At 39.4% G+C, this 26,958-nt stretch overlaps 2 protein-coding genes and 1 long non-coding RNA gene across 4 annotated transcripts; 2 read left to right on the plus strand and 1 right to left on the minus strand.

Annotated features, from left to right (window-relative positions):
• The first annotated feature begins 660 nt into the window (after positions 1 to 660).
• On the plus strand, positions 661 to 7,745 carry LOC147256987 (uncharacterized). The gene is made up of 4 exons (XM_086210009.1): positions 661 to 768; positions 1,305 to 1,572; positions 5,220 to 5,283; positions 7,214 to 7,745. The coding sequence occupies exons 1-4, from the start codon at positions 661 to 663 to the stop codon at positions 7,743 to 7,745; spliced, it is 972 nt and encodes a 323-aa protein (XP_086066135.1).
• Positions 7,746 to 12,883: 5,138 nt separating this feature from the next.
• On the minus strand, positions 12,884 to 18,358 carry LOC147256988 (uncharacterized). Its single transcript, XR_015117438.1, has 4 exons — positions 18,265 to 18,358; positions 15,225 to 15,339; positions 14,999 to 15,052; positions 12,884 to 13,722 (listed from the first exon to the last, which is right to left on the minus strand). It is a non-coding gene; the product is annotated as an uncharacterized LOC147256988 (long non-coding RNA).
• A 3,242-nt stretch (positions 18,359 to 21,600) lies between these two features.
• Positions 21,601 to 24,199, plus strand: klf1 (Kruppel like factor 1 (erythroid)). Of its 2 annotated transcripts, XM_086210065.1 has the most exons (3): positions 21,601 to 22,032; positions 22,227 to 23,076; positions 23,166 to 24,197. In XM_086210065.1, the coding sequence occupies exons 1-3, from the start codon at positions 21,961 to 21,963 to the stop codon at positions 23,339 to 23,341; spliced, it is 1,098 nt and encodes a 365-aa protein (XP_086066191.1). In that variant the 5' UTR covers positions 21,601 to 21,960; the 3' UTR covers positions 23,342 to 24,197. The 2 variants fall into 2 exon arrangements, with proteins under 2 accessions (XP_086066191.1, XP_086066190.1); XM_086210064.1 differs by lacking the exon at positions 21,601 to 22,032 and having other exon boundaries at positions 22,041 to 23,076; positions 23,166 to 24,199.
• The last annotated feature ends 2,759 nt before the right edge of the window (positions 24,200 to 26,958 follow it).

Below are 26,958 nucleotides of genomic sequence, written 5' to 3' on the forward strand. Positions count from 1 at the left end.
ATGTATTTATTTAATGTTTGTCAAGACCAAATTCTTACATTGTCTGTGGTTTTAATACTACATACTTGATATATTAAGGTATTTAAATACCTGCAAATGAGTATTGTGTGATTCAAAGTTGTTGCAGTTGCTATATGCATTGATTACATGATAACTTTTTTTCCCTTTCTCTCATGACTCTTATGGATTTAAACCCCAGATGATGTCTGCAGCCAACAAATTCCTGCTACGTGTTTACGTTTCTACTGATGTTGCTGTGAAAGTAACCCTATCTGAGAGGCCAGAATCTGTTGAGGAGCTAATCAACATTCTGAGAGAGAAAGTCAAGCAAGACTGGACTTTGAGTTCACGCTACAGTATGAGGATCCTGACTTTGACGGACAGCTCAGCTGTCTAGTTGATATTACAGAGCGACCAGAAAAGGGCACATTGAGAGTTGTCAGATCAGAAAGTGACACCAGCTCCTGTGCAAGTTCTGACACAGACATTCTTCCTCATGTGCCTGTAAGCCACCGCCTAAAGACTTGGCCTGATGTTTTCCCTGTGCCTACCTTTTCCTATGAAGTGGAGCATGTCCTCGCAGAGGGAAATGATGTATATGAGAGATCTGGAAAGACTGTAAAATTAAAAAGGGCCCAGAAGCACAACATTTTAGAGACAATGGCTGCAGCAATGCATGCCTACAAACCCTATCCCAGTGACAGAGATGTTGGTGTGGCGGCTAAAGGTCTTGTCAGAACATATCCATGCCTTAAAGAGCTTGGAAGTGTGAGTGGATGGTACGGTTGGAAAGTAAGCCTGAAGTTTAAGATGGGAAATTAGATTTCTACAAAACTTGGAATGTAAGTAATCCACATTTATTAGACTTGCTGGAATCAACTAATCTATCATAAAATCTGAACAATCCACATTTGTTATACTCCTGACATAGTCATTGATCATTTTTTTTTTTTTGGTCATGTAATTCCTGTGTGATCCACATGACCTTGCTTTTTGTTGAAGAGGGCACATGCCATCAGATTAAAAGAAACTGATGTTGATGGGTCGGGGGGGGGGATCTCCAAGTAATGCTTTGGACTATAAATCTTTTCAGACTGGTAAAAAAAAGTTAATGAGAGATTCTGGAAGCAATTTTAAAGGTATCCAGTCTTATACCTTGGGCAGCTGTATTTGTGTTTCACAGAAAATCTTTAACTGTACATTTTAGTCACTAGCTACTGTCCTATGATGTTCTCATCTGTAATGTAAATCCTATATCTAGTTCCTTTCAGTAAATATGTGAACCTTTTTTATGCATATTTTAGGCAGAGGAGGAAATTGAGCCAGACATCGCAGACACTCCTGTTGCCCTTGTCATGATGGTCACTGAGACCACCCCAGAGATGGTCCCCTTCACTCCTGACAGCTTTTCCATCGCGGTGGAAGACAGCATGATGATGATGAGTATCCCCAGATTCTCTGAAGCATTTGCACTGATGTTTGGGTTGATGTATGCGCTGCATTTGGACTACCCCTGCAAACTCACCAATACTTTTACGTTCATCCAAAAAGTGGTGATGGGTCTTGATGATGGTAAGCCACTAAAAACCTCGCCTACTTGGTCTAAAAAATGACCTGCTCCAGTAAGAGCTGGCTTTGCTCAAGGTGCTTATAGAAGAACTACAGCTTTCTAGTTTGTTTTAAAGTATTGTTGTTAAAAGCAGGAAAAAAAGGTTTTCATCAAACAACTTAGTTTTGTTTTTTGTTTTTTTTTCATACAACCAAGTTATAGTTCAAAGCAAGTGTTCATTCTGAAAAGTGTTTAAAATCATAATAATTGTCTTTATCACAAGACTTAATTAGCAATTTTATTTCCTCTTTTACTTTTGTTTCCTTCTCCATTTTACATCTACATTCTCCATCTTACATTTTTAGTTGAAAATGGTCAGGTTTTTAGATGTGTGTTTTAGAACTTAAGCTGTTTAAATCAAGCACTGAAAAGCTCACTGGTGAGCTTTTTGTGGTGTTGTACAGAGATAAACATTTGCACAGTCTCACTAATGACAAATGCTGTTCCATTTAAAATTTGTAATTGCATGTTTGAAAAAAAAGAAACTGAAATTTAAAAAAAAATTGACCAGCTGAAGATTTGTTTTTATTGAAGGCAGTTCAAAAGAAACAAGTCCTGCAAAATTGCAGTCTTTGAGTTTGGAGCTTTAATTAATTAAGTTTAGGTAAACAAAAGCAATTAAGTTGGGATTATCTAAAATATTTGCATATGTTAGTGAACATAGCTAGGTTCAATAAACTTAAAATGGACAAACAAAGGACATAACATTTAGTTTTTAGTAAATTAAAAGTTTATTAACTTTATACAACAATTTTAAGTACACTGAACTTAAATACAACAATAATGAAATGGAAACTTTTAAGTTTGATCAAATTGTAATCTTTACGTAACAACTGACTCAAAAATAGTTTGCTAACTTAAAACGTTTGTGGAAACTGATTACCTCGAAATTTTTGAGTTCTCTGAGCTTATCCGGGTTTACAGTGTATTTTTGACCTGTGATACAAAACAGCCATAACTTTTATTAAAATTAAGTTTTCAGACAAGTTTCAACCTGAAATCATGGAAAGATGCATAAACTTGAAGTTACAAGTGGATTTCACTCAGTTTTCCTCAAAATACAGGAGTTATGCATGAAGTGTTCATTTTGGCCTTCTCTCGCTGAGAAAACACTATTTGTGACCTGTGACACAAAACAGCCATAACTTTTGTGAAAAGTGAGTTTTCAGTCAAGTTCCAACCTGAAAGCATAGAAATATGCATAAACTTGAAGTTACAGAGGGATTTCATTCAGTTTTCCCTCAAATGAAGGAGTTCTGCTTGAAGTGTTCATTTTGGGCTTCTCTTGAAGGGAAAACGCTATTTGTGACCTGTGATGAAAAAAGCCATAACTTTTTTTTCCAAAGAACTTATCAGAAAAATTTCAACCTGAAAGCATACAAAGATGAATAACCTTGAAGTTACAGAATGATTTCAGTCAGTTTTCTTCAAAATAAAGGAATTCTGTATGAAATGTTCATTTTGGCCTTCTCTCACTGAGAAAACGCTATTTGTGACCTGTGATGAAAAAAGCTGTAACTTTTATTGAAAGTGACTTTTCAGAGAAGTTTCAACCTAAAACATGACAGATGCAAAAATTTTAAGTTAAACAGTGATTTCAATCAGTTTTTCTCAAATTAAAGAAGTTCTGCATGAAGTGTTCTTTTTGGCCTTCAAGCACTGAGGAAAACGCTTTTTGTAACCTATGATCACAAAAGCCGCAATTTCTATTCCAAATGATTTTCCAGTAAAATTGAAATTTCAACTTGAAAACATAGAAGGATTTATAAACTCGAAGTTAAACAGTGATTTCAGTCAGTTTTACTCAAAATATAGGAGTTATGCATGAAATGTTTATTTTTTGCCTTCTCACTGAGAAAACGCTTTTTGTTACCTGTGATTAAAAAAGCCATAACTTTTTTTCAAAGTGACTTGTCCATTAAATTTCAACCTGAAAACATTGAAAGATTCATAAACTTGAAGTTACATGGGGAATTCAGTCAGTTTTTCTCAAATAAAGGAATTCTTCATGAAGGGTTCATTTTGGCCTTCTCTCACTGAGAAAAAGCTTTTTGTAACCTGTGATTACAAAAGTCTTGATTTGTATTCCACATGATTTTCCAGGGAAATTTCAACCTGAAAACATAGAAAAATTGAAGTTTCAGGTGGATTTCAATCAGTTTTCCTAAAAATAAAGGAGTTCTGCATGAAGTGTTCATTTTGGCCTTCTCTTGCTGAGAAAATGCGATTTATTGGCCTGTGATGAAATAAAACATAACTTTTGTTCCAAATGATTTTCCAGTGAAATTTCAACTTGAAAACACAGAAAGATTTATAAAGTTGAAGTTAAACAGTGATTTCAGTCAGTTTTCCTCAAAATAAAGGAGTTCTGCTTGAAGTTTTCATTTTGGCCTTCTCTCGCTCAGAAAACTGTATTCATGACCTGTATTAAAAAAGCCATAACTATTGTTCCAAATAACTTTTCAGTAAAATTTCAACCTGACAACATAGAAATATGCATAAACTTGAAGTTACAGGTGGATTTCAGTCAGTTTTCCTAAAAAAAAAAGGAGTTATGCATGAAGTGTTCATTTTGGCCTTCTCTCGCTGAGAAAACGCTATTTGTGACCTGTGATACAAAACAGCCATAACTTTTTTCCAAATGACTTTCCAGTGAAATTTCAATCTGAAAAATAGAAAGATGCATAAACTTGAAGTTAAAGAAGGATTTCAGTCAGTCCTCCTCAGGATGAATGAGAAAACCTCCATCCATCCATCCATCCACTGTCTTCCGCTTATTCCTGCTCAGGGTGCGGGGGCTGGAGTGTATCCCAGTGGCTACGGGCAAGAGTCGGGGTACAACCTGTACAGGTCGTAAATGAGAAAACACTCACCCTTATTTATCAAACGACCAAAAACAAGTTTGTAACGAGTGCATGTTAATTTCTACACAAGCTGTGGCATTTATCGATTTGAGTGTGAGCGCCATCTGCGGCAGAATGTTTCGACAGGTTTGAGTTTGTATATGCTTAGAGTTGACCTGTGGTGACTGGTGTTTCATGGACAGGAGTTGAAAAGTTATTTTAACAGTAGATGTTCTGTCACTGATGATGCATCACTACAAATCCTTTTGGTAAATATGGAGCCTATTCATTGAAAAAATATTTTCTTTAAATTATAATTATATAATTATAATTTAATTTTCTTTAAATTATAATTATATAATTATATTTATGTGCCCAATTACCCTTTCAGTTTGAATTGTTGCATAGAAAACTGCTTTAATTCGGCACAGGTCGACAAACAATCTCGTAATTTAAAGTTATTTTTATATTAACAGATGTGTGACGTGATAGGTGGAACTTTGGTCATTCGCCTTTTTAAACGACGGCTTTTGCTGTGAGATGTTTCAGGCTCAGTGATGGCAGATCTGGCTCTGTTAGAGGACCTGAACATGTAAGAGAGGATTTTTCAGGACCGCCAAGATTTATTCCAGGAGAGTCATGAGTGGCTCATGAGGTATTTTCGTCTCCCTCGGCATCTCCTCCTACAGTTATTCCACAACCTAGAACCTCATTTAAGTAGAGAAACCCAGCATTCCAACACCATCCCTGTGCCACTGTATGTGCAGGTGGATACTTTGGGGTTTTGGCCACCGGGTCCTTTAAGCTGGAGAGGTGGTATGGTGATACGAGGTGATATGTCTGTAATAACCCAGTCGTCACTCAGCCAAACTATGCCAGCAGTTTTGAGGGTGATCAGTTCCCTCTCTGTTGAGTATATCCAATTCCTGTATCATGATGCTTAGAAAACTGTGATTAAAAGGGTATTTTATGGAGTGCAGAGTTTCCAAATGGGAGTGGAGCGATTGATTGTATCTGAAGCAACCATCCATGAACGATTACGTATACATCAATCGCAAAATTTACCACTCAGTTAATGTGCAAGTAATCAGTCATGCCAGAATGAATATTATGAATATGGTAGCCCCGTACCTGGAGGCACGCATGACTTGTTCATTTTTCAAAACAGCAACGCAGGTACTCGGTTACAAGAGGGCGCACTACATGGTCGGAGTCATCTCATCAGTGAGTTTCGCACACAATTCTTACAGACAATCACAGAGGTGAAAACATGACCTGTCACCCCGCAGGAATGGCAAATGGTGGGAATAATAATGGTGATAATACAACACTTTTCTCACAGTATAAGCCATTGTAACATTATAAGCTGTTATTACATTATGAGTTGCTATATAATAATAGTTTGACTCATAATGTCATAAATTGGTACATTATTACAGTATGTGCAAAGATGTTATTATGTTATGTGCTCATGATTTTATTACATTATGAGCTGATTATTTGATTATGAATTTTTATTACATTTAAGTTATGACATTATGAGCCGTTATTACATTATATGTTGCTACAACCCTGCCTTAATCATTTTGCAAAAAAGTTAGTGTTTTTGTTAATACAAGTCAAAATCGTATTTTCTCAACTAGAAAAGGCTAAAATGGACATGTATGGCGTGATAACAATATTCTAATTGTTGACCAAGCTAAGGACATGTTGGAATTCCAGATCCAGATTAACAAACTGATGATTTCTAAATAACCAGATATTATGTTGATAGACAAACAACAGAAGAAGGAAGTGGGTATACATGTGGCAATCTCCAGAGACATATCATCAAGAAGAAACAAGTGATGCTCTGTAAATACCAAGGGCTAAAAAAGGAGTTAGAGAAGATGTGTTGAGTAAAGGCAACAGCGGTGCCAGTGGTCATCTGAGCATTAGGGTCTATCACAGTGGCTGGAAAAGCGGTTCTCGCAAATTTTAGGTACAACATCTCATCACTGCCCAGAAAAGCCCAGCCCTAAGAACAACTAAGATACTGTGCAGAGCCCTCGAACTTGAAGAGGACACACACCATCAACCACAGAAAGAGGGGAGTAGGAGGAGGTGTTTCCTATATTTCTTCACTTGTAATAATATATGTGACTGATTTGAACTCCCTAGGTCACATTTACTTTTTAACTTTTGAAAAGAGGAAACTGAATTTTTGCTCTGCACTGTATAAAAAAAACATCATTTTTTCACTAACATATTCCTAAAAATAGTGGACTTTCTAATATAACATAAGAAGGTCCTGTATTTACAGTCTCATTCTGATATTTTGCACTGCTTTGGATTCCAAGTTCACATCATATGGAAGCCGTTGAAATAGGTTAAATTTACCAGAATATGAAAATGCATTTTGCTCTAAATTTTAGTGTAGTCATTCAAACACAATACATACAGTGGGGCAAAAAAGTATTTAGTCAGCCACCAATTGTGGAAGTTCTCCCACTTAAAAAGGTGAGAGAGGCCTGTGGAATTTTCATCAAAAGTAGACTTCAACTATGAGAGACAGAATGGGGGGAAATAATCCAGGAAATCACATTGTAGGATTTTTGATTAATTAATTGGTAAATTACTCTGTAAAATAAGTATTTGGTCACTTACAAACAAGCAAGATTTCTGGCTTCCACAGACCTGTAACTTCTTCTTTAAGAGGCTCCTCTGTCCTCCACTCGTTACCTGTATTAATGGCACCTGTTTGAACTCGTTATCAGTACAGAAGACACCTGTCCACAACCTCAAAAAGTCACACTCCAAACTCAACTATGGCCAAGACCAAAGAGCTGTCAAAGGACACCAGAAGCAAAATTGCAGACCTGCACCAGGCTGGGAATACTGACTCTGCAATAGGTAAGCAGCTTGGTGTGAAGAAATCAACTATGGGAGCAATTATTAGAAAATGGAAGACATACAAAACCACTGATAATCTCGCTCGATCTGGGGCTCAACACAAGATCTCATCCCGTGGGGTCAAAATGATCACAAGAACGATAAGCCAAAATCCCAGAACCTCACACGGGGACCTAGTGAATGACCTGCAGAGAGCTGGGACCAAAGTAACAAAGGCTACCATCAGTAACACACTATGCCACCAGGGACTCAAATCCTGCAGTGCCAGATGTGTCCCCCTCCTTAAGTCAGTACGTGTCCAGGCCCGTCTGAAGTCTGCTAGAGAGCATCTGGATGATCCAGAAGAGGACTGGGAGAATGTCATATGGTCAGAAAGAAACCAAAATAGAACTTTTTGGTAAAAATTCCAATTATCGTGTTTGGAGGGGAAAGAATGCTAAGTTGCATCCAAAGAACACCATACCTACTGTGAAGCATGGGGGTGGAAACATCATGCTTTGGGGCTGTTTTTCTGCAAAGTGACCAGAATGACTGATCTGTGAAAAGGAGAGAATGAATGGGGCCATGTATTGTGAGATTTTGAGAGAAAACCTCCTTCTGTCAGCAAGGGCACTGAAGATGAAACATGGCTGGGTCTTTCAGCATGACAATGATCCCAAACACACCGCCTGGGCAACGAAGGAGTGGCTTCATAAGAAGCATTTCAAGGTCCTGGAGTGGCCTAGCCAGTCTCCAGATCTCAACCCTATAGAAAATCTTTGGCAAAGCAAGTTTTATTTGTATAGCCCATTTTCACAAACAGTTTGTCTCAAAGGGCATTACATAGCATCACAACAACATCCTCTGCCCTTAGACCCTCACATCAACTGAGGAAAAACTCCACAAAAAACACTTTTAACAGGGAAAATCTGAGAAACCTCAGGGAGCAACAGAGGAGGGATCCCTCACACAGGACGGACAGACATGCAATAGATATTGTTACAGACAAGAAAATAGTTTATAATACAAAATGTGGACTTCTGGTAGGCAGGGGGGGCAGGGAGAGCGAGCCAGCTTGATGAGAGGACCTGGATGGCAGACTGGTTCATGGGAGGGGAGCGCAGGCCGGTGTAACAGCAGGGAAAAAGGGGGGGTAGGGGGCCGATGCAGGCGGCAGTTAGTGCAGAGAGATGGAACTCTGTAGTTGGGTCTTGGTGTCTCGCAGTCTCTCTGTATTTCTACAGATCCACCAAAGTGCAACAGGTAATGATAATGACAGTTAAAATATGTATGGAGAGGAGAGGTGAGGAGAGGAGAGGGCTCCATGTAACCAGATGTGTCCCCCAGCAGTCAAAGCCTATAGCAGCATAGCTATAAATGGTTCAGAGCTACCTGAACCAGCCCTGACTGAAAGCTCTTGTAATAGATGATGGTCTTAAGCCTAGACTTAAATGTAGTTAGTGTGTCTGCTTGTCTGACCCATGGAGAGAGCTGGTTCCACAGTAAAGGAACCCGGTAACTGAAGGTTCTACCTCCCAGTCTGTTTTTAGAGATACTGAGTGTCACTAAAAGACCTGCATTCTGGGAGCGGAGTGCTCTGGTAGGACAGTAAGGAATAATGGGTTCTTTCAGATAGGATGGAGCTTTATCATTATGAGGCTTATATGTCAGCAGAAGGATTTTGAAGTCTATTCTAAATTCTACAGGAAGCCAGTGGAGAGAAGCTAAAGTGGGAGAGATGTGTTCTCTCTTCTTAACTCCCGTCAAAACCCTCGCTGCAGCATTCTGGACTAGCTGGAGACCCTTTAGAGAGATTTTCGGACATCCTGACAGGAGAGAGTTACAGTAGTCCAGCCTAGAAGTGATAAATGCATGCACCAGTTTCTCAGCATCACTCTGGGAGAGGATATTCCTAATCTTAGCGATACTGTGCAGATGGAAGAAGGCGCTCCTAGTCACATGCTTTATGTGGGAGCTGAAGGGAAGGTCCTGGTCAAAAATGACTCCAAGGTTCCTTGCAGTTGTACTCGGGGTCAGGGTGATGCCATCTAGAGTAGCAATCTGCATGTCCCTGAGGTGTTTAGGTCCAAACACGATGACCTCAGTTTTATCTGAATTCAGTAGTAAGAATTTAGAAGACATCCAGGATTTAATGTTAAATTCTTTAAATATCAGACAATGTGATTTTGGGGGATTTTTTTTTCTCATTTTGTCTCTCATAGTTGAGGTATACCTATGATGAAAATTCAAGGCCTCTCTCATCTTTTTAGATGTGGGAGAACTCTCACAATTGGTGGCTGACTAAATACTTTTTTGCCCCACTTTAGATTGTCCTCTACTTCTGGTCAAAAAACTTTTTATCCAGTTTGGATAATTTTCATTAGATGAGTACTTGAAAAAACAGTTTTTGTTTTTTGTCTTTTTTTCCCAAGGGCTCAAATTTTATTTTAACAGACACAAGACACAAAGACAATATGTGACCACAAGAAGGAGACAAAGTCATGTTTTTGTGACCAGCAAATATTATTCCTTACTTCTGGTCAGCAATCTAGTTGGGGGTTTATTCACTGATTTTAGTTCTATGTTTGATTTGGTTGATTACAACATAGCACGAAATGGCTAACCCCAATCCCAATCCGGACCCAGTGACGGCTCTGTTCGGACCCGTTAAAATTCTATTACAAAAAGAAATCATTCGTACATGCGCAGCTAATCTAGTTAATACGACAGAAGCGTCAACAATAGCCAAGCCAATCAAATCGATTGTTTACCTTTCAGTCCCAGCGAATAGTGAGAGAGGGACGATATGAGAAAACGGAATGAGACAAGTAGATGTTGAAAATAACTTTTAAAGATGAATGGACGGACCAATACATGTTTGTTCTGCCTGCAGTCATTTCGAAACCTTTGGGTCTCATATGCTGATAAACTGTGGCGTTAATATAAAGAGGCAACGTTAAGCGTCACTTTGAAACCATACGCGGGTCATTGAAGGAACGGTACCCTCAGAAATCCACAGTGAGGGCAAGTAAAATTATGGAACTGAAAGCACAGTATGACAGGTCTAACCTGAAAACAACACTGTTGTCTATAGTTTCCATTCAAGTGTCATACAAATTCAGACTTCTCAGTATGTTAAAAGTATATTACTTTGGTAACACTTGCAATTTGACAATAAATGAGAGAAGTGTACGTACGTTGTTGAATTTATATTCATCAGGTATTTTGAGTGACAGTATAACCTTTACTTGGAGGAATTTTAGAAACTGGACCTCTTTGAATTTTAATAGAATACCCCTGTCATAAATTATAATCAGAGTATTTTACCGCGGTCTACTTATCCGTCGATTGACTTTAAATGGTCAACCTAGCCGTCAGTAGATTCTTAGTTCCCCGTTATTGCAACATTTACGGGAATGGCAAGTGTCTGCCGACGACCTTCAAAATAAAAGTATAGAATGATAGCTCGATAACTAGAAATTATCAGTAAAAGTTCAACAATTGCACTTTAACACAATCATAAGTCTGGACTTTGGAGGACTGAAAATTAAAGCTTTTCCATGAGTTCTGCCAGGCACTGTTAGTTTGGGCTCAAGACCACGCTGACTATTAGAATACATAAAACCACTCGTCTTTACTGTAGGGATTTGGGTTTTACTGTATAGTTTTGGAGAAATTATCAGTCAAATTTCAACATTCGCACTTCAACACTGTCACAACTAAACTCTGATTTTCAGTCCTCCAGAGTCCAGACGTGTGACGTTGCACTATACATAACTGTATCGAGTTATCGCTCTATACTTTAATTTTGAAGGCTGTAGTTAAGACTTGCCATCCCTGTAAATATCAGGTCAGTTTTATTTGTATAGCACCAATTCACAACAAAAGTTATCTCATGACACTTTAAAAGTAGAGCTGGTCGAGTATCACACTCCTTCAATTAATTTACACCCATCAAGTCTCCATGAGCAAGCACATCCTGTGTGACTGCGTTAAATCTCTATTCAGTCAATGGACCATTTTCTTGTTCACATCTTGAAAAGTGTGGTCCACTACATTACTATGGTCCACTTCTGTATTTAATTTATATGAATGATTTTCCACAAATACCATCAAAGCTAAGCCCTACAATATGTACAGATGATACTACTGTGTACATTGATTAGCAGCAAAAATAGAGGATTAACAGACTTGTTAAACATTAATCGCTGGTTCAGAAGTAATAAATTTGCCCTGAGTGCAAGCAAGACCAAAATCATGGTGCTTGTATGTAGAAAAATGCTGCTTAAACAAATCCAGGTAAAAGATTTTGTTGTTATTGTTTTTCCAAACGGGAAGAACAATGTACAGGTTTCATCTACTGAACTTTTAGGTATTTAGATATTTTATTACCTCAGGCCTTAATTTGCAGTCAGGTCCGATACTGCTCTGCTATCTGGGGAAATAGCTACCAATGGGATAGAAAAGCTGCAAAAAGCAAAATAAGGCAGTTAGAATTGTCTTGGGGGGGGGGGGGGGTGACACACCAGTGACTTAATTACATATAAATACAGAACTCTGGGATGGTTGACTATAAATGATCTATAAAAGATACCATAGACAAAAGCCTGTTTAATTTATATTTTAACACGTCACTTAGAGAAACCTAGACCTATTGGGATTAACTCAATTTGTTTGGAGATGGACAATGGACAATGTTTTGCCAAAGCCAAAGGTTTCCATCTATCCATTGTCTTCCGCTTATTCCTACATTAAGGATCACGGGGGGGCTGGAGCCTATCCCAGCGTCAACGGGCGAGAGGCGGGGTTCACCCTGGACAGGTCGCCAGTCCATCGCAGGGCCAACATAGAGAGACAAACAACCATTCACACTCACAGTCATACATAGTCAATTTAAAGTATTCAATTAGCCTAGACCCCAATTGCATGTCTTTGGATGGTGGGAAGAAGCCGGAGTACCAGAGAGAACCCACACAGGTACGGGCAGAACATGCAAACTCCACACAGAAAGATCCCATGCCCCAGCTGGGACTCAAACCTGGAACCATCTTGCTGTGAGGCGACAGTGCTAACCACTGCACCACCATGCAGCCCAAATCAAAGGTTTATAAAATAAAATTTAAAAAAAAGTTCTATCTTGTCAAAGGTGGAATACCTAAAACTACAAGGGTAATGAATGTAAAAGGTTTCAGAAATACCTTAAGCCACACCGTAAAAAATAAAGGGCTATGAAAACTCAAGAATTCTAGGTAACTGGCTGCAATAGATTTTTGCGTTTTGAGTCCCAACTAAAAATCTCGAGTTTTGAAGAAAACTACATACATTTGAGACAAATTATCATTTGTTGAGATAACTTATAAATTAACTTTGAGATAACTTCAAATTTAGAATTTTTTAAACACTTACAATTTAGCAGTCTCAACTAATTATTTTTGTTTCAGATAACATACCTTTCAAATGCATCAAAACTCCAAATTTTGAGTTGCGCTTATAAAACATGAGAAGTTACGGCAACTAAAACCTTTCTATTATGCCAATGATACACAGATACAAATACTAGTTCAGTAAAACATGTTTATTTAAACATCAGCATTCCAGCAGAATGCAAGAAGAAATCAGTCTCTCTCCTGCAAGTACTGCACACATTCAAAAACATGTTTAAACAGTCCAAACAACAGTAATAACCATGAGCCTGGTAAAACATTTTCTCCTGAGCCTTTTTTTGGTAAAACGTTTCTCCTTAGCATTGCTTTGGTAAAACATTTTTCTCCTGAGCCTTTATTTATTATTATTTTTTTGGTAAAACATTTTTCTCCTGAACATTTTTTTTTTTGGTAAAACATTTTTCTCTTGACATTTTTCTCCTGAATTGAACGGAGAAAAAAAAGTTCACTTAATAAAAGAAAAAGAAAAAAAAAAGCCCATTTTTATACAGCTGTAGTAAAACAAAAATAAAACACCGACAGGCATGAGTCATTTGCTTGCAAAACATCCCCAAAGTCAGTCAACATAACTAAAAACTTGAATGTAATGTAAATAAAAAGATGGGCTTGTGACTAAATGAGGTCTTGTTGTTGTCAGGCTTCTTACTGCAAGAGCTTTGTTTTCAGGCTCCGCACACGCTGGGAACAAGATGGTGTAAGCTTCATAAAGATGTGCTGCACTGTTTCAAAAGTATATCTGAGATCTCTCGGGAACACTGTTCAGCACATAAAGCAAGCCAAAGAGGTAGACGAAGGCAGTGGGAAGGTCGGGAATGTCTTCAAGGACTATGGTCTCCTCCAACACCACAGCAATGCTATTGGCTGTTTGCAGCGAGGCCGGTGCACCATCATCAGTCAACACAGTGAGCACTCCCATTTGGACCCCTTTTGTTGTTGTGTCTTCTGGATCTGTGTCCTGTTAAAAGCAGAATTTCAGTCAAATTTAATATAAACATTGTCAAGATAACACTTTAAACCAGGGGTGTCCAAACCACGGCCCGCGGGCCAACTGTGGCCCGTGGTCCATTTTATTATTGTTGCAAGTTTTAAAAATATAATTGAATATGGCCCTCACATAAAACTTGCGCTGGACTGTGTTGTAATTCTTAGTTTCACCACTAGGTAGAGCGCCAGTCTTCAACACAGCAGGTTTTCCTCTAAATAAAATGAATAAAAGAAAACTTTTGTGCGAGTGACCAAAATTGGGGAACCAAAAAAACGCAAGATAGCAAGTGAGTGCAGAAAATTTCAGACACGGTTGGAAAATTAATATTTCTTCATGGAAGTCAAGTCATGTGTTTGATTTGCCATGAAAGCGTTGCAGTGATGAAAGACTATAATGTACGAAGACACTATGAAACCAAACATCAGACCTACACGTCCTACACCGGTGCTGAGCGGGAAGAGAAAGTTAAGCAGCTGGCAGCTAGCCTGCTCGCTCAACAGCAGTGCTTTCTCCGTGCTAACAAAAAAACAAGAAAGTGCCACATTAGCAAGCTACAAGATAGCTGAACTCATAGCGCGGCACGGGAAACCTCTCTCAGATGGTGACTTCATAAAACAGTGCCTCGTCACAGTCGCAGAAACGATGTGCCCAGAAAAGATGCAAGAATTTAACAACGTGAGCATGTCCCGAAACACAGTTGTGCGGCGAATTGAAGATTTGTCAGCTAACATAGAACACCAAGTGTCACGTAAAGCTTGTGCTTTTGACTTTTACTCGATTGCATGTGATGAGAGCACCGATGCTACAGACACCGCACAGCTGCTGATTTTTCTGCGAGGAGTGGATGATAACTTTCACATTACGGAGGAGCTGCTTGATCTGAGGAGTCTAAAGGGCACAACAACGGGAAAGGACATGTATGAAGCTGTGTCAGATGCAATTGACAAGATGGATCTTAAATGGGACAAGCTGTGCGGAGTTACAACGGATGGGGCTCCGGCTATGACAGGTGAGCGCAAAGGAGTGGCCTCACTGGTGTGCGCGAAGGTGCGGGACAGCGGAGGTGAGGCTGTTAAAATGCACTGTATCATCCACCAAGAAGCCCTCTGTGCCAAGACAGTCCAGCTTGATGATGTGATGAATACAGTTGTGAAAACTGAACATAATTCGAGCACGGGGGCTCTATCACAGAGAATTTCTAGCTTTCCTATCTGATGTTGATGCTGAATACGGGGACGTTCTTTACCATTGTGATGTGCGCTGGCTCAGCCGCGGCTCCGTACTGCAGCGGTTTTATTCCCTGAGATCAGAAATTGATCAGTTTTTGAAAGAGAAGGACAAACCTCTCCGTGAACTAAGTGACCCTCTGTGGTTGGCAGACCTGGCATTTCTAGTTGATCTCACTGGTCATCTTAACACACTGAACAAGAGCCTGCAAGGCAAAGACCAGCTTGTGCCACAGCTGTACGCACACATGAAAGCATTCCGCGCGAAGCTCCGTCTCTTTGAGACAACTGCGTAACTTCAATGTTGCGCACTTCCCCACGCTGTCCGAAATCAAGTGTGGTTTTCCAAACGCCAACCTTTCTGCAAAAAAGGAAAAATATGTGTCTGTGGTCACATCTCTTAATACAGAATTCAGTCAGCGTTTCCAAGATTTCTCTACCATTGAGAAAGAAATCAAGCTGTTCTCAACTCCCTTCCTGATGGATGCAGAAGAAGTGGAAGAGAGTCTGCAATTGGAGCTTATCGAAATGCAGTGTGATGATTCTCTGAAGAATCAGCATCAGTTGCTCTCCCTACCCGACTTCTACCAGGGCTTGGAAAAAGTCAAGTTTCCTCTGATGCGACGTCATGCAAAAAGGATGATGAGTCTGTTCGGCTCGACATACATATGTGAGCAAACGTTTTCTCTGTTAACTCTGAACAAAAGCAGATTGAGAACCAAAATGACCGACAGCCAACTCCGTGATGTCCTTCGCATCTCAACCACCAAACTCACTCCTGACCTGCCAGCCATGCTTGGGTCCAAAGCGCAGCATCACTGCTCCCACTAAGTGCAATGCTGTTCCTATTAAAGGTGAGTTAAAATATCATACAGTGTCCATGTGTTCACAAGCTCAATTATTTAATTACTTCAGACAATTTAAATTGATAACATTTTCTAACAAACGTTAGTTTGTGTCAACTTTAATAACTTAATAAAAACTCAATAACTGCATCAATATCTTATTTTCACCCTTTATACAGGGCTATGAAGAGGAGTCACCATCCTGACTAAGAAGCAATCTAAGGCTGCTGCAAATGAGCCGACAATCCTTTTGTAAACAAAATAAATGAAAATTCATTAATGGAAAGTTGTGATGTAGGTTTTTTTTCCTTTAAGCATATTCAGTTATCAAGCATAGACTACCTAAATTTGATGGATTTTGTTAAATTCAATACACTGACTATACACTAGAGGTGAGGCGATAAACCTCATCTCTAGTGAGTGGCCCAGCCTCTCATATAATTTTCTGCATGTGGCCCTCCATGAAAAAAGTTTGGGCACCCCTGGTCTATATACTCTTCCTCAGCCCTTTCATTTGAATCTTCATCAGTTTGTGATGTCTCACTTCCAACACAGATATCACCCAGCTGGTTCACATTTTCAGGTTCAATGGCACATGTTACATTTTCTCTAACACAAGTTCTAATGTCCTGTTTATGTTTGTGTTTTCTGCTTCAGTGAGAAGTGAATGTTTTTAAATTGTTAGTTTTAAACTCACACCGTAAAAAAGGACAATGCACAGTCTGTCTATTTCTTAAATGATGTGCAAGATGGATGAAAAATGTGGGTTGACTGCAATTTTCTGTAAATTCACAAGACTCAAAAAAAATGTCCACTTCTCCTCCCTTCTCCTTGTCCTGCAATGTGATCTTGTGAGATGGGTTTTCAGTGCACCGTGGGTCCTGAAAGTGCACACAGTCACCGTAAATACAGGGCCAGTTAGCTCCTCCTCCATGCCTCAGTCTATAGTGCTTGAAGAGACCTTGTTGGTTTGTGCAGGCAAAATCACAAAATTTGCACCTCATAGGATAACTAACGAGAAAAAAAGTCCATTTACTTGACAGAATAAATAGGTAACCCTCAGTAAGCAAACTTGTCAGTCCACCAATTTATCATTTAATGTAATATTTACATTGTTTCTCTGTTGGTATTGTATTATAGTATGAGTTAGTAAACTGATTAGATACATGATTTTAGATTTCATCTCCTACACATTTGTTTTCACTCTGGTCAAACGGTTCAAACATCACTGACAGAGCGTCATGTTTCCGTGACGACCAACCGGAACAAGACGAGCAGTATGTCATGTTAACATGACTCCCGATTCTAAAAATGAGTCACACATGAAGTACGGTAACACTAAGAGTTAACATCAAAGACATACGTGCGCAATATACCGGTCATTAGTAGCAATGCCCATTATGTTTAATAATGAGCTCCAGTTCGACTGCAGCCCACTAACGGAGCCAACAGAGCTAACGGAGCCAACAGAGCTAACGCTAGGAACACAGTGGACGCTAAGGCGCCGTGACGAGCCGCACCTGTTGCTTATTCGCACCGTGCACGAATTTCTCTGCCAACATGCTGCAGAGCTGATCCTCATTCTTTTAGTAACAGCCTCGTCAGTTTTTATATATATTATTTTTTCCTAACAAGTGTACATGTATGTTCAGACCGCGGGGCACCTAGTTTTTAGTTTATCAATATATAGCCTATAATAGATTTTTTTTCATTGTGTGTATTTAAGCCTAGTATTACATCTTTAGTATTTTATCTTTCTGTTACTCCGTGCAAGAGACTAAATAAAACAAAATTTGTGCTTAATAAAAACTCACAACCTCCCCTTTGTATGTACCTTCGCTGACAAACAATTAACATATTAAAACCTTAATGTGTTTCTTATCCAGTTTTGATGGGTTTTTAACGTGGGATTCATCCGATTCGAAGGCTGCTTCGCTGCATGGTGTGGCCGGGCACGTTTGTGAACGTGGGCGAAAGTGTGCAGCATGTGGGGCTTTGCGCCCAGTGTGTTCCTGTCCTAACGTAGCTAACCAGACGGATATTTTCTGCAGTCATGTTTTGAACAACTTTAGTCCGGTCCGGTCCAGTGTTATATCTTCATGACTCTTGCCGTTTAATTTTAACATAGTAACACGTTTTGAGTTGCTAACAGGCTAACGCCACCTTGCTAACACGACATACACGAGGTCTACACAGCCCTCATACAACAACCACCACAATAACCACCTATTTAACAATGTTTAAGTTACTGGCATATTTTAAACGAGTCTTTCCCATTTAATTTATATATGATTTATTTGTTGGAAAGACTCTTTATCCATACTTCTCTGGACCTGAATGTTAAAAGGCCAATGAATATGTAAAAAAAATTATATACACATATATTTATACACAATAAAGTATAATTTAACGCGTAAACTTTAAGCATATTAAGCACTCACCTTGCGAGAAAACCTTGAATGATTTCGCAGCACAAGGTCAAGACTGTGTGGCGATGGAGCCCCTGCAGATAAGCGTTGGCAACCCCAAGTTCTTGTTCTCGCGATTTCTAGAAGTTGTCCTGACCTCAAATGCACAGTTTTGAGGTTTGCTAACTCAAATTATTAAGTGATATCAACTTTAGCCGAGTAACATTTAAAAGATAGTTGGAATACATGTGTTTATTAGTTTACAACACAACTCAACTTGTTATGTTAAGTTAACTTTAAAAAAATTGTTGGACCAAAAAAATTAAGTTTTCTTTTTTAGAGTGCAATGCAACAAGATAAAAAGAAAACATAGCCAATTATCATATGTTCTATTTTACTCTGTTGATTGATATTTCAATGTTTAATGTGTTTACCACATTGTGGGCTAATTATGTTTTTTGGGGGTGTTTTATGAGTACAAATACAGATTGTTGTGGCCGTCTGAATTTCTTAAGGTTATGACTTTTTGTTGAGGACGCTTAGAAAAATAGCCTAGGAGGGCTAAAGTACGACAAAATAAAACATCTAATCTCAATTCATAAAGCACAACTATCTCTTATACATAATTATCTTTTGTGAATACTTAGTCCCAGGCATTTGAAGGAATCTCTCTGACAAACAAACTATAGATGAGAATATACCACAATAAAGAGGCTGCTTTTGTCAAGCTGACCACCACAGCTTTTTTGCCTGGATGATGTTTTGTGCAGTTGCAACTCAGCAGGAAAAAGGGAGTGTTTATCAGTGTCTGGCTCATCATCTGTGATCAGCAGCAGTCAGGGGTCCATTATCTGTATGGAGACAGCAGCCTGTCACTGCCCCACGTCAATAGATAAATACAAGTCAGAAAATAATCACCTTTCACACACAAGCCTTCTCAGAAGTCAGGGATGCAAGTTCTCACAGGCCAAGTCCTCCGTGTCAATGGCTATTAAAATTATGGCTCAACGAGTGTTATGCTGTTTATGGTTATGGACGTAAACCTGAATCATGAAACAACTGAATGTTTTTTGCCAGTGAACTGACTGGTTTACATTTATTGGTGATGGATTTATATACTTTAATTAACAGAAGCATTATAATAAAAGATGATATACAAGCAGACAGAAAGCAGTCATCTGACAGTGTCTAATAATTTTCTTACTTTTGTAGAACAAACAGTACACAACCCTCATCTGCAGTGTTGGAATACATTTAGAAGTTTGTTGTGGTTTAAGATAAATTAGATCATATTTTGTTTGTTAGTTATTTCATGTCAATTTTAGTTCATTTTGAGGAGCAACTTTTTATATATATATATATATATATATATATATATATATATATATATATATTTTTTTTTTTATTAGTTTTTCATTCAAAAAACCAAACAGACAGAACACATATCCAAAAATAAATTGGGAGGCCCAGCACAAGAGATAGTGGGTCCATCTCCAATTCCAGACCTAGGATTTTTTCAATTTCTGACAGTACATTATAACAGTATCTTTGCAGTTTAAGGCACGACCAGAGACAATGAGTTAAAGTGCCTATTTGTGTCTTACATTTGAGGCACATGGGTGAGAGTGTAGGCTTGAAATGGTGCCTGCAGTTGGACGATATATGCATTCTGTGTATGATCTTAAGTTGTATTGCTTTTACCCGATTGCAGACAGAAATTGATTTGGCATGTTTCCAGATATCTTTCCATTTCTCGTCAGTGATTGTGACAGATAGCTCTCTCTCCCATGTGCTCTTAAGTCCTTGCAGTTTAACAGGGGAAGAAGAATACAGCGCTTTATAAAACAAACTTACAGGCAACTTTCCAGTAGATTGAAATAAAATTTTCTCCACAGGAGATACCTCAAAATGAGTCATTAAAGTTGTGCTATGCATTATATAGTGTCTTATCTGATATATGCATTCTGTGTATGAGCTTAAGTTGTATTGCTTTTACCCGATTGCAGACAGAAATTGATTTGGCATGTTTCCAGATATCTTTCCATTTCTCGTCAGTGATTGTGACAGATAGCTCTCTCTCCCATGTGCTCTTAAGTCCTTGCAGTTTAACAGGGGAAGAAGAATACAGCGCTTTATAAAACAAACTTACAGACAACTTTCCAGTAGATTGAAATAAAATTTTCTCCACAGGAGATACCTCAAAATGAGTCATTAAAGTTGTGCTATGCATTATATCGTGTCTTATCTGAAAATAAAGAAAAAGAGCTTGCCTAGGGATACCATATACCATCCTAATTTGTTCAAATGACATTAGTGTGTTGTTCAGAAATAAGTCCTTTAGTCTACTAATGCCTCTGTTATTCCACCGTCTAAAACCGGTACCAGATGAACCAGGCTGAAAATCAGGATTATTGACAATCGGAGTAAAAATGGAGGTTAGTTTAGACCTTCCCTCTAGTCGACATACTAATCACCAGGCCCTAAATGTATTCACTATAATAGGATTCTCACAACTAGATTCAACAATATTTAATTTCTTAATAAACAGCAGGTCCCTCAGCGGATATTTTGCAAGGGAGCTTTCAGTACCCAGCCAGGTAGAATTAGGATTGCCTATAACCCAGTCATAGACATATCTCATATGTGCACTTAACTGATACTTTTATCTGGTAAGTCCAGACCTCCCACAGAGCTTGGTTGCTGCAATGTAGTCATTTTAAGTTATGGTCTGCGTTTGCTCCATATAAAAGCACTCAGCCAGCTGTTTATATCTTTTATCACCTTGTTTTAGAATATAACAGGAATCATTTGGATTGGGTATAATAATTGAGGTAAAATGTTCATCTTGATTAAGGATATTTGACCTAGCCAGGAGACAGGTAAATGATTCCATCTCTCGTCTTGAGGAGCAACTTGATGCCATAGCTCCCTAAAACTATTGATAAAAATTGTGTATTATTTACAGTATATAAATAAGATGATGTTTGGCCCACTTTAAGTCCTGATCTTGTAAGTGTCATACAAAGTAAAGTTACATGTTGGTATGAATATGGATTTCTGTCAATACGAATAATGCTTTATTAAATAAATGCCAATAATTTCAACTCCATCTTTGTTCCTTTGCTACACTCCAACAATATGGAGTGAAACATTACCTTGTGATATTTATCAAAGCAGCCTCCCTACAAAATCAGTCCACTTTTTAAGCTTGTTGCATGATGTTCTGTGTGTTATTATTTCCAGTGTTGCTAAAAGATGTCTAAAATTTTAAGCCTTTCATCTAATCCTTAATTGTGCTTCACTTTTTAGAAATTTGACTACATCTAAGTGTCTATCCAATGTCCTTTTTACTCTGACTCATACCAAAAGGAAGACACGAGGTGGTGAGATGAGATAGTAGAGTTTCTTAGTGACTGTAAATGGACAAGGCCAGGGACGCTCCACCTCTTAACGGTTAAAACCTACATGAGAAAGAGAGATTTGAAGTTAGGGTCACAGCTGACAAAGACAGACAAGAGACAAGAGATAGCAGAGGAGGAATGGAGGCAAAGGGGCATCTAATGGAAACTTAGCCCTAGTAACATGTGAGTGGCTGTAACTGCGATGTGCGGCATGTGCCATTCTGTTAGCTGAGGAGAAGGTGCATGTGTAAAAGGACAAGAAAAAGCTAATAGAAGAGTGGAGCATCACTATCACAAACGGCCAAGTGGCTTCATATCAACGTGCTCAATGGCTGTTACGCAGGCTGTTCTCCCCTCCTTCAGCTCCTTCTCCAACCTTGCTCATACCACTGACATGAAAGTAAGTATCATTTTGGCTTAAGTTCTTAGATTCTCACACAATGACAGAAACATACTCAAGACATTTTATCTACAGGGGTTTCTAAAGTTGTGGCTGTGCTTGCATGTTTCCTGAATAAGATGTTAATAGTTTATTTTCAGGAGGTTGAACCAGTAGTGTTTACCATCATTTCCCAATGCTATCAAAAACAACAGGAGTTGACTTCTGAGGGCAGCTCTCATCCTTTGGACTCTCTGAACAACAGACCGTCTTTGAGCAGCTCTGAACAGCTGCAGGTTTCTCACCAAATGTCAGAGGAGCTTCTTAATGATGACAGCAGGGCATCCTGGGACATTGAGCTCCTACTGTCTGGCTGGAGCAGCGCATCACCTGACCTGAACCCTTCCTCAGAATTCAACAATGAGCAGCATTGCCAGGTGGACCCAAATAGAGTGTACCAGGAGGTGGAGAACCAACCAGATCACGAGTATGTGCAAATGGACAATGGCGGCCTGCTGGCTGAGCTCCTGTCTTCTATAGAACCAGCAGCATCAGTTCAGTCAGAACTGTATCATCATGGTTGTAATGATGACCAAACAGGTTGGACTTCAATTCCCGGTGTACTCAACGTAGATCAGTTTGGTTCCCATCGAGGGAGCAGCATGGACAGACACAGCAGAGGAAACCTTAATAAGGTCACCTCATGGGAATTCAATCCTTACTACACTCAGCAGCACCAAACTCTGGTTCCCTTCCCTGACAGCAGGTTCATCCCACCTCACGCTGTGCCCATTGATCCTCGACAAAACAGTTTCATCCGTCACTTCAACCACACCAACAATCTTTTCTGTGACCCCACTCACAGCCAGCACTCTGCTCACCTGCCTTTTCATCAGCAGCCAGTGCTGGTCGGACCACAGCTGCCTCCTGTTGGGGTGGAGGGGAAGCGTGGTCGAAGGTTGACAGGGAAAAAGAGGCCCGCCATCCACAGCTGTGAATACCCAGGCTGCCACAAGACCTACACAAAGAGCTCACATCTTAAGGCACACCTCCGTACCCACACAGGTAAGCCCTGCCAAAGAGACAGAAACTCCATAGCCTAGGATTACTTGTATTTATGTGTTTCTCCATCTGCATTATTATTAACTCATCAGGGGAAAAACCTTATCACTGCTCATGGGATGGCTGCAGCTGGAAGTTTGCCCGATCAGATGAACTGACGCGTCACTACCGCAAACACACCGGGCAAAAACCCTATGAGTGTCTGCTGTGTCAGAGGGCCTTCTCACGCTCCGACCACCTGGCTTTGCACATGAAGAGACACACCTGATTCACACACTCACACACCTCCTTTCCACACTATGTTGATTTCTGATCCAAATGCTGACCTCTTAGACTTAGGACCTCTGTTCATCCTCACATTGTTAAAAAAAAAAAATGGTGCTAACTGCCTGTCAGAGGACAGTTTCAGATTTGATTTTGTCATTTTTCAGATTTCCTTGCCCGTGTATCTTCAAATTCATCAAGATGGGGCTGATAAATACAGCCATCTGGCTGGCCATCAGATGTTGGATTACAATTCATTATTTGGACATCAGGGCTACACAGCCTTGGTCACTTTCACAGTAATGTTTCAGGAATCCCGGAAACCTATCACTAAACCCAAGACTTAGTCAAGATGCCTTATAAATTATTTCAGGGACACAGTGACAACACCTATTCAAAATTCAGTAACATCAATATGGATCACTAAGCACTGTACACATGTAGACAGCCGATTTAAACACTAACAGAACATAACGTCACTCGGCTCACACACAAATAAGATTATATGTTGGTCTCATTAAGCTTTAAAAAATAGGCCAAATAGATTTCAACTCTAAGTATTTGATTTTACAGTGAACTCAGGGCAGTGTATTTTGTTAATATTACATTTGTGTGGGGAATATAATTTAAGGTGCCTATGAATGTGTTTTTGTTACATAAGTGAAATCTGAAGCTGTAAATAATCTGCATTTTTTCAATTATCATCTCCAAATGCAAAAAATATTTATTAAAATGATTGTGTATATCAACAGAAATGCTAAATTATTTTATACATTTTGTTGGTTTTATTTTCCTAAACGAGTGCTTTAAAGTTTTTTTTATTGTTTTCATGGTGATAATCCAATAAAGATGCTTCACAGTGCTCTTATACCTGTGAAAATGTTTCATTTGTTTTTTTAATCTTTTGTCATTTATTTTTTATTTTATCCTTAATTTACCCTTATTTTCTTACATTACAGTGCATTTAGTTCCCAGGTCCCCATTTTTGATTTGGCAAGCTTAAATAAGATCAAAAAGTTAAATACAAAGTATGAATCCTGCTGAGTAATGTGAGCAGTATTTCTAGTCTTGGTGAGGGTTAGAATGATAAATGATCATGTAAGAGAAGCTTAACAAAACACACACACATTCACACATGCACATACACGTAGTTTGTGAGCAGATACATCAGCATCTGTGTCTGCTTTGTATCAGACACAATTTCATCTTACATGACACACACCTGCACACATACATACATACATACATTCATTCATACACACCTAACTTTAACCTTGACCTTAATCCAAGTCTTCACCTATTAATTAAAATGATTTTCATTATTCATTATGGAGACTTGCCTTTTGTCCCCACACAAGTAATACACATCCATACACCCACATGCAGAATATGGACAATCACAGGAAAACACATACTTTTCAGAATTTGCAACAAATAAGAATGAGTCCACTGTATTTTTACATATTGCATGGTCCATGGTGAGATCGCCATTATCAGGGTCACTGTAGATGGAGCACAATATGTAAACCCTGCCCACAAAAGCAAGTCTACTAAAAAGGTTGGCATATTTATGCGAAACTATTTCTAGTCTAAAAAGGTGAACTTTATTGACACCATGATTGATACCCTTTATATAGAGTTTATGTTTTGTCACTTTCTTCAGGTAGATTTGCTTCAACAAGTAGGGAGTGAAATTGCAATCACAGTTCGCTTGTGATTGAAGCGCTATCTAGCCCAGCAGGCGGTGAAAAAGTTCCTGACAGAGGAGTTGTGAACTGTTGTTACGATGACTGGCTTTCTACTTGCTGAGGATGTCCGAATAAGGGGCAAACAAATAAATGAGTCAGTACCATTTATACAATATATCATTAACACACAGCCAGCTAGTGCCTGCATTTAAGTCAGTGCTCACATAAATGATCAATCTGCTGTCAGTTATTTTTCATTTTCTGTTTCTGTGTTGCCAGACTCTTTCAGTGCTCTAGCTCAAGCCTTATCATCTTTCTTGACTCGTAATTATGCAGATTAATCAACCTGTTAAAGAACCACTGTTAAATACATTACTTGGCTGAAGCATAAAAAGACCATCTGTCGTGAAGTAACAGTAGGAATGATTGAGCACACCATTTTCTATATCTGTATCTTTATCTGTACAACCACCAAAATTATCTGCGTCCCTGGCATTCTAAGTGGGTGTGGCTTAATATGAAAATGTATGTTATTTGCAGAATTGTTCCAAGAAAGCTCCTCCTTGAGCTACCACCTTATGGCGGTGAAGGAGTTTGTGTGTCCCAATGATCCTAGGAGCTAAGTTGTTGGGGCTTTTATGCCCCTGGACCACACAAAGAGTAGCTCAAAAGACCCCAGTGATGATCAGCAACATTTGACCGAGTTTTCCCTTTCCCAAACACTAGTCATGAGGGCACCCCTCTGAAGCAAGGTCTGGGGGTGGGGCTCGATGGTGAGTGCCTGATGGCCGGGCCTGCAACCATGGGGCCCTGCCGGGCACAGCCTGAAGAGGAAACATCAGTGCAGTGTGGGGGGATGGGTTGCAGCCAAGAGCGGAGACCTTGGCAGTCCGATCTTCGGCTGCAGAAGCTGGTTCTGGGCACGTGGAATGTCACCTCTCTAGTGGGGAAGGAGCCTGAGCTGGTGCGTGAGGTTGAGAAGTTCTGGCTAGATATAGTCGGACTCCCCTCAACATACAACAAGGTCTCTTGAACCAGTCCTCTCAAGAGGGGTTGGACTCTCTTCCACTCTGGCATTGCCAGCAATGAGAAGTGACAGGCAGGGGTGGCAATGTGGCATCATCAGTGATGTGGACTCTGCATCAGTCCATCATGGCGAAAAGGGAGCTGAGCTGAAAAGCAAAGCTCTCTATTTACCAGTTGATCTATGTTCCTTCCCTCACTTATGGTCATGAGCTTTGGGTAATGACTGAAAGGACAAGATTGTTGATACAAGCAGTCAGTTTTCCAGTCAGGTTTCAGGGTTCATCATAGCACAGAAACAGCACTGGTCAAAGTTACCAATGACCTCCTACTGGCATCAGATGAGGGCAAGGCAAGGCAAGGCAATTTTATTGTTACAGCCCATTTTTACAAACAGTTTGTCTCAAAGGGCTTTACATGGCATCATAACAACATCCTCTGCCCTTAGACCCTCACATCGACTGAGGGAAAAACTCCAAATAAAACCATTTTAACAGGGAAAAATTGGAGAAACCTCTCGATGAGGGACTCATCTCTGTGCTGGTCTTATTAGATCTCAGAGCAGATCTCAGATACCATTGACCGCCATATCCTTCTACAGAGACTGGAACATGCCATTGGCATAAAAGGAACTGCACTAAATTGATTTCGGTCATATTTACTAGTTCAATCTCAGTTTGTACTCACTAATAATAATCCCTCTGAAACCACGACAGTCAGTTATGGTGTTCTACAAGGGTCTGTGCTTGAACCAGTCCTCTTCACCTTATATCTGCTTCCTCTAGGTCACATTATAAAGAAACATTTGATTGATTTTCACTGTTATGCAGATGATACACAGCTGTATTTATCAATGCATCCACATGAAACAAATCAGCTGACTAAACTGGAGGCCTGTCTAAAGGATATA

Source organism: Aulostomus chinensis, chromosome 8, assembly GCF_037954235.1.
Source record: "Aulostomus chinensis isolate RoL2024-O1b breed Wild chromosome 8, RoL_Achi_v1.0, whole genome shotgun sequence".
NCBI lineage: Eukaryota > Metazoa > Chordata > Actinopteri > Syngnathiformes > Aulostomidae > Aulostomus > Aulostomus chinensis.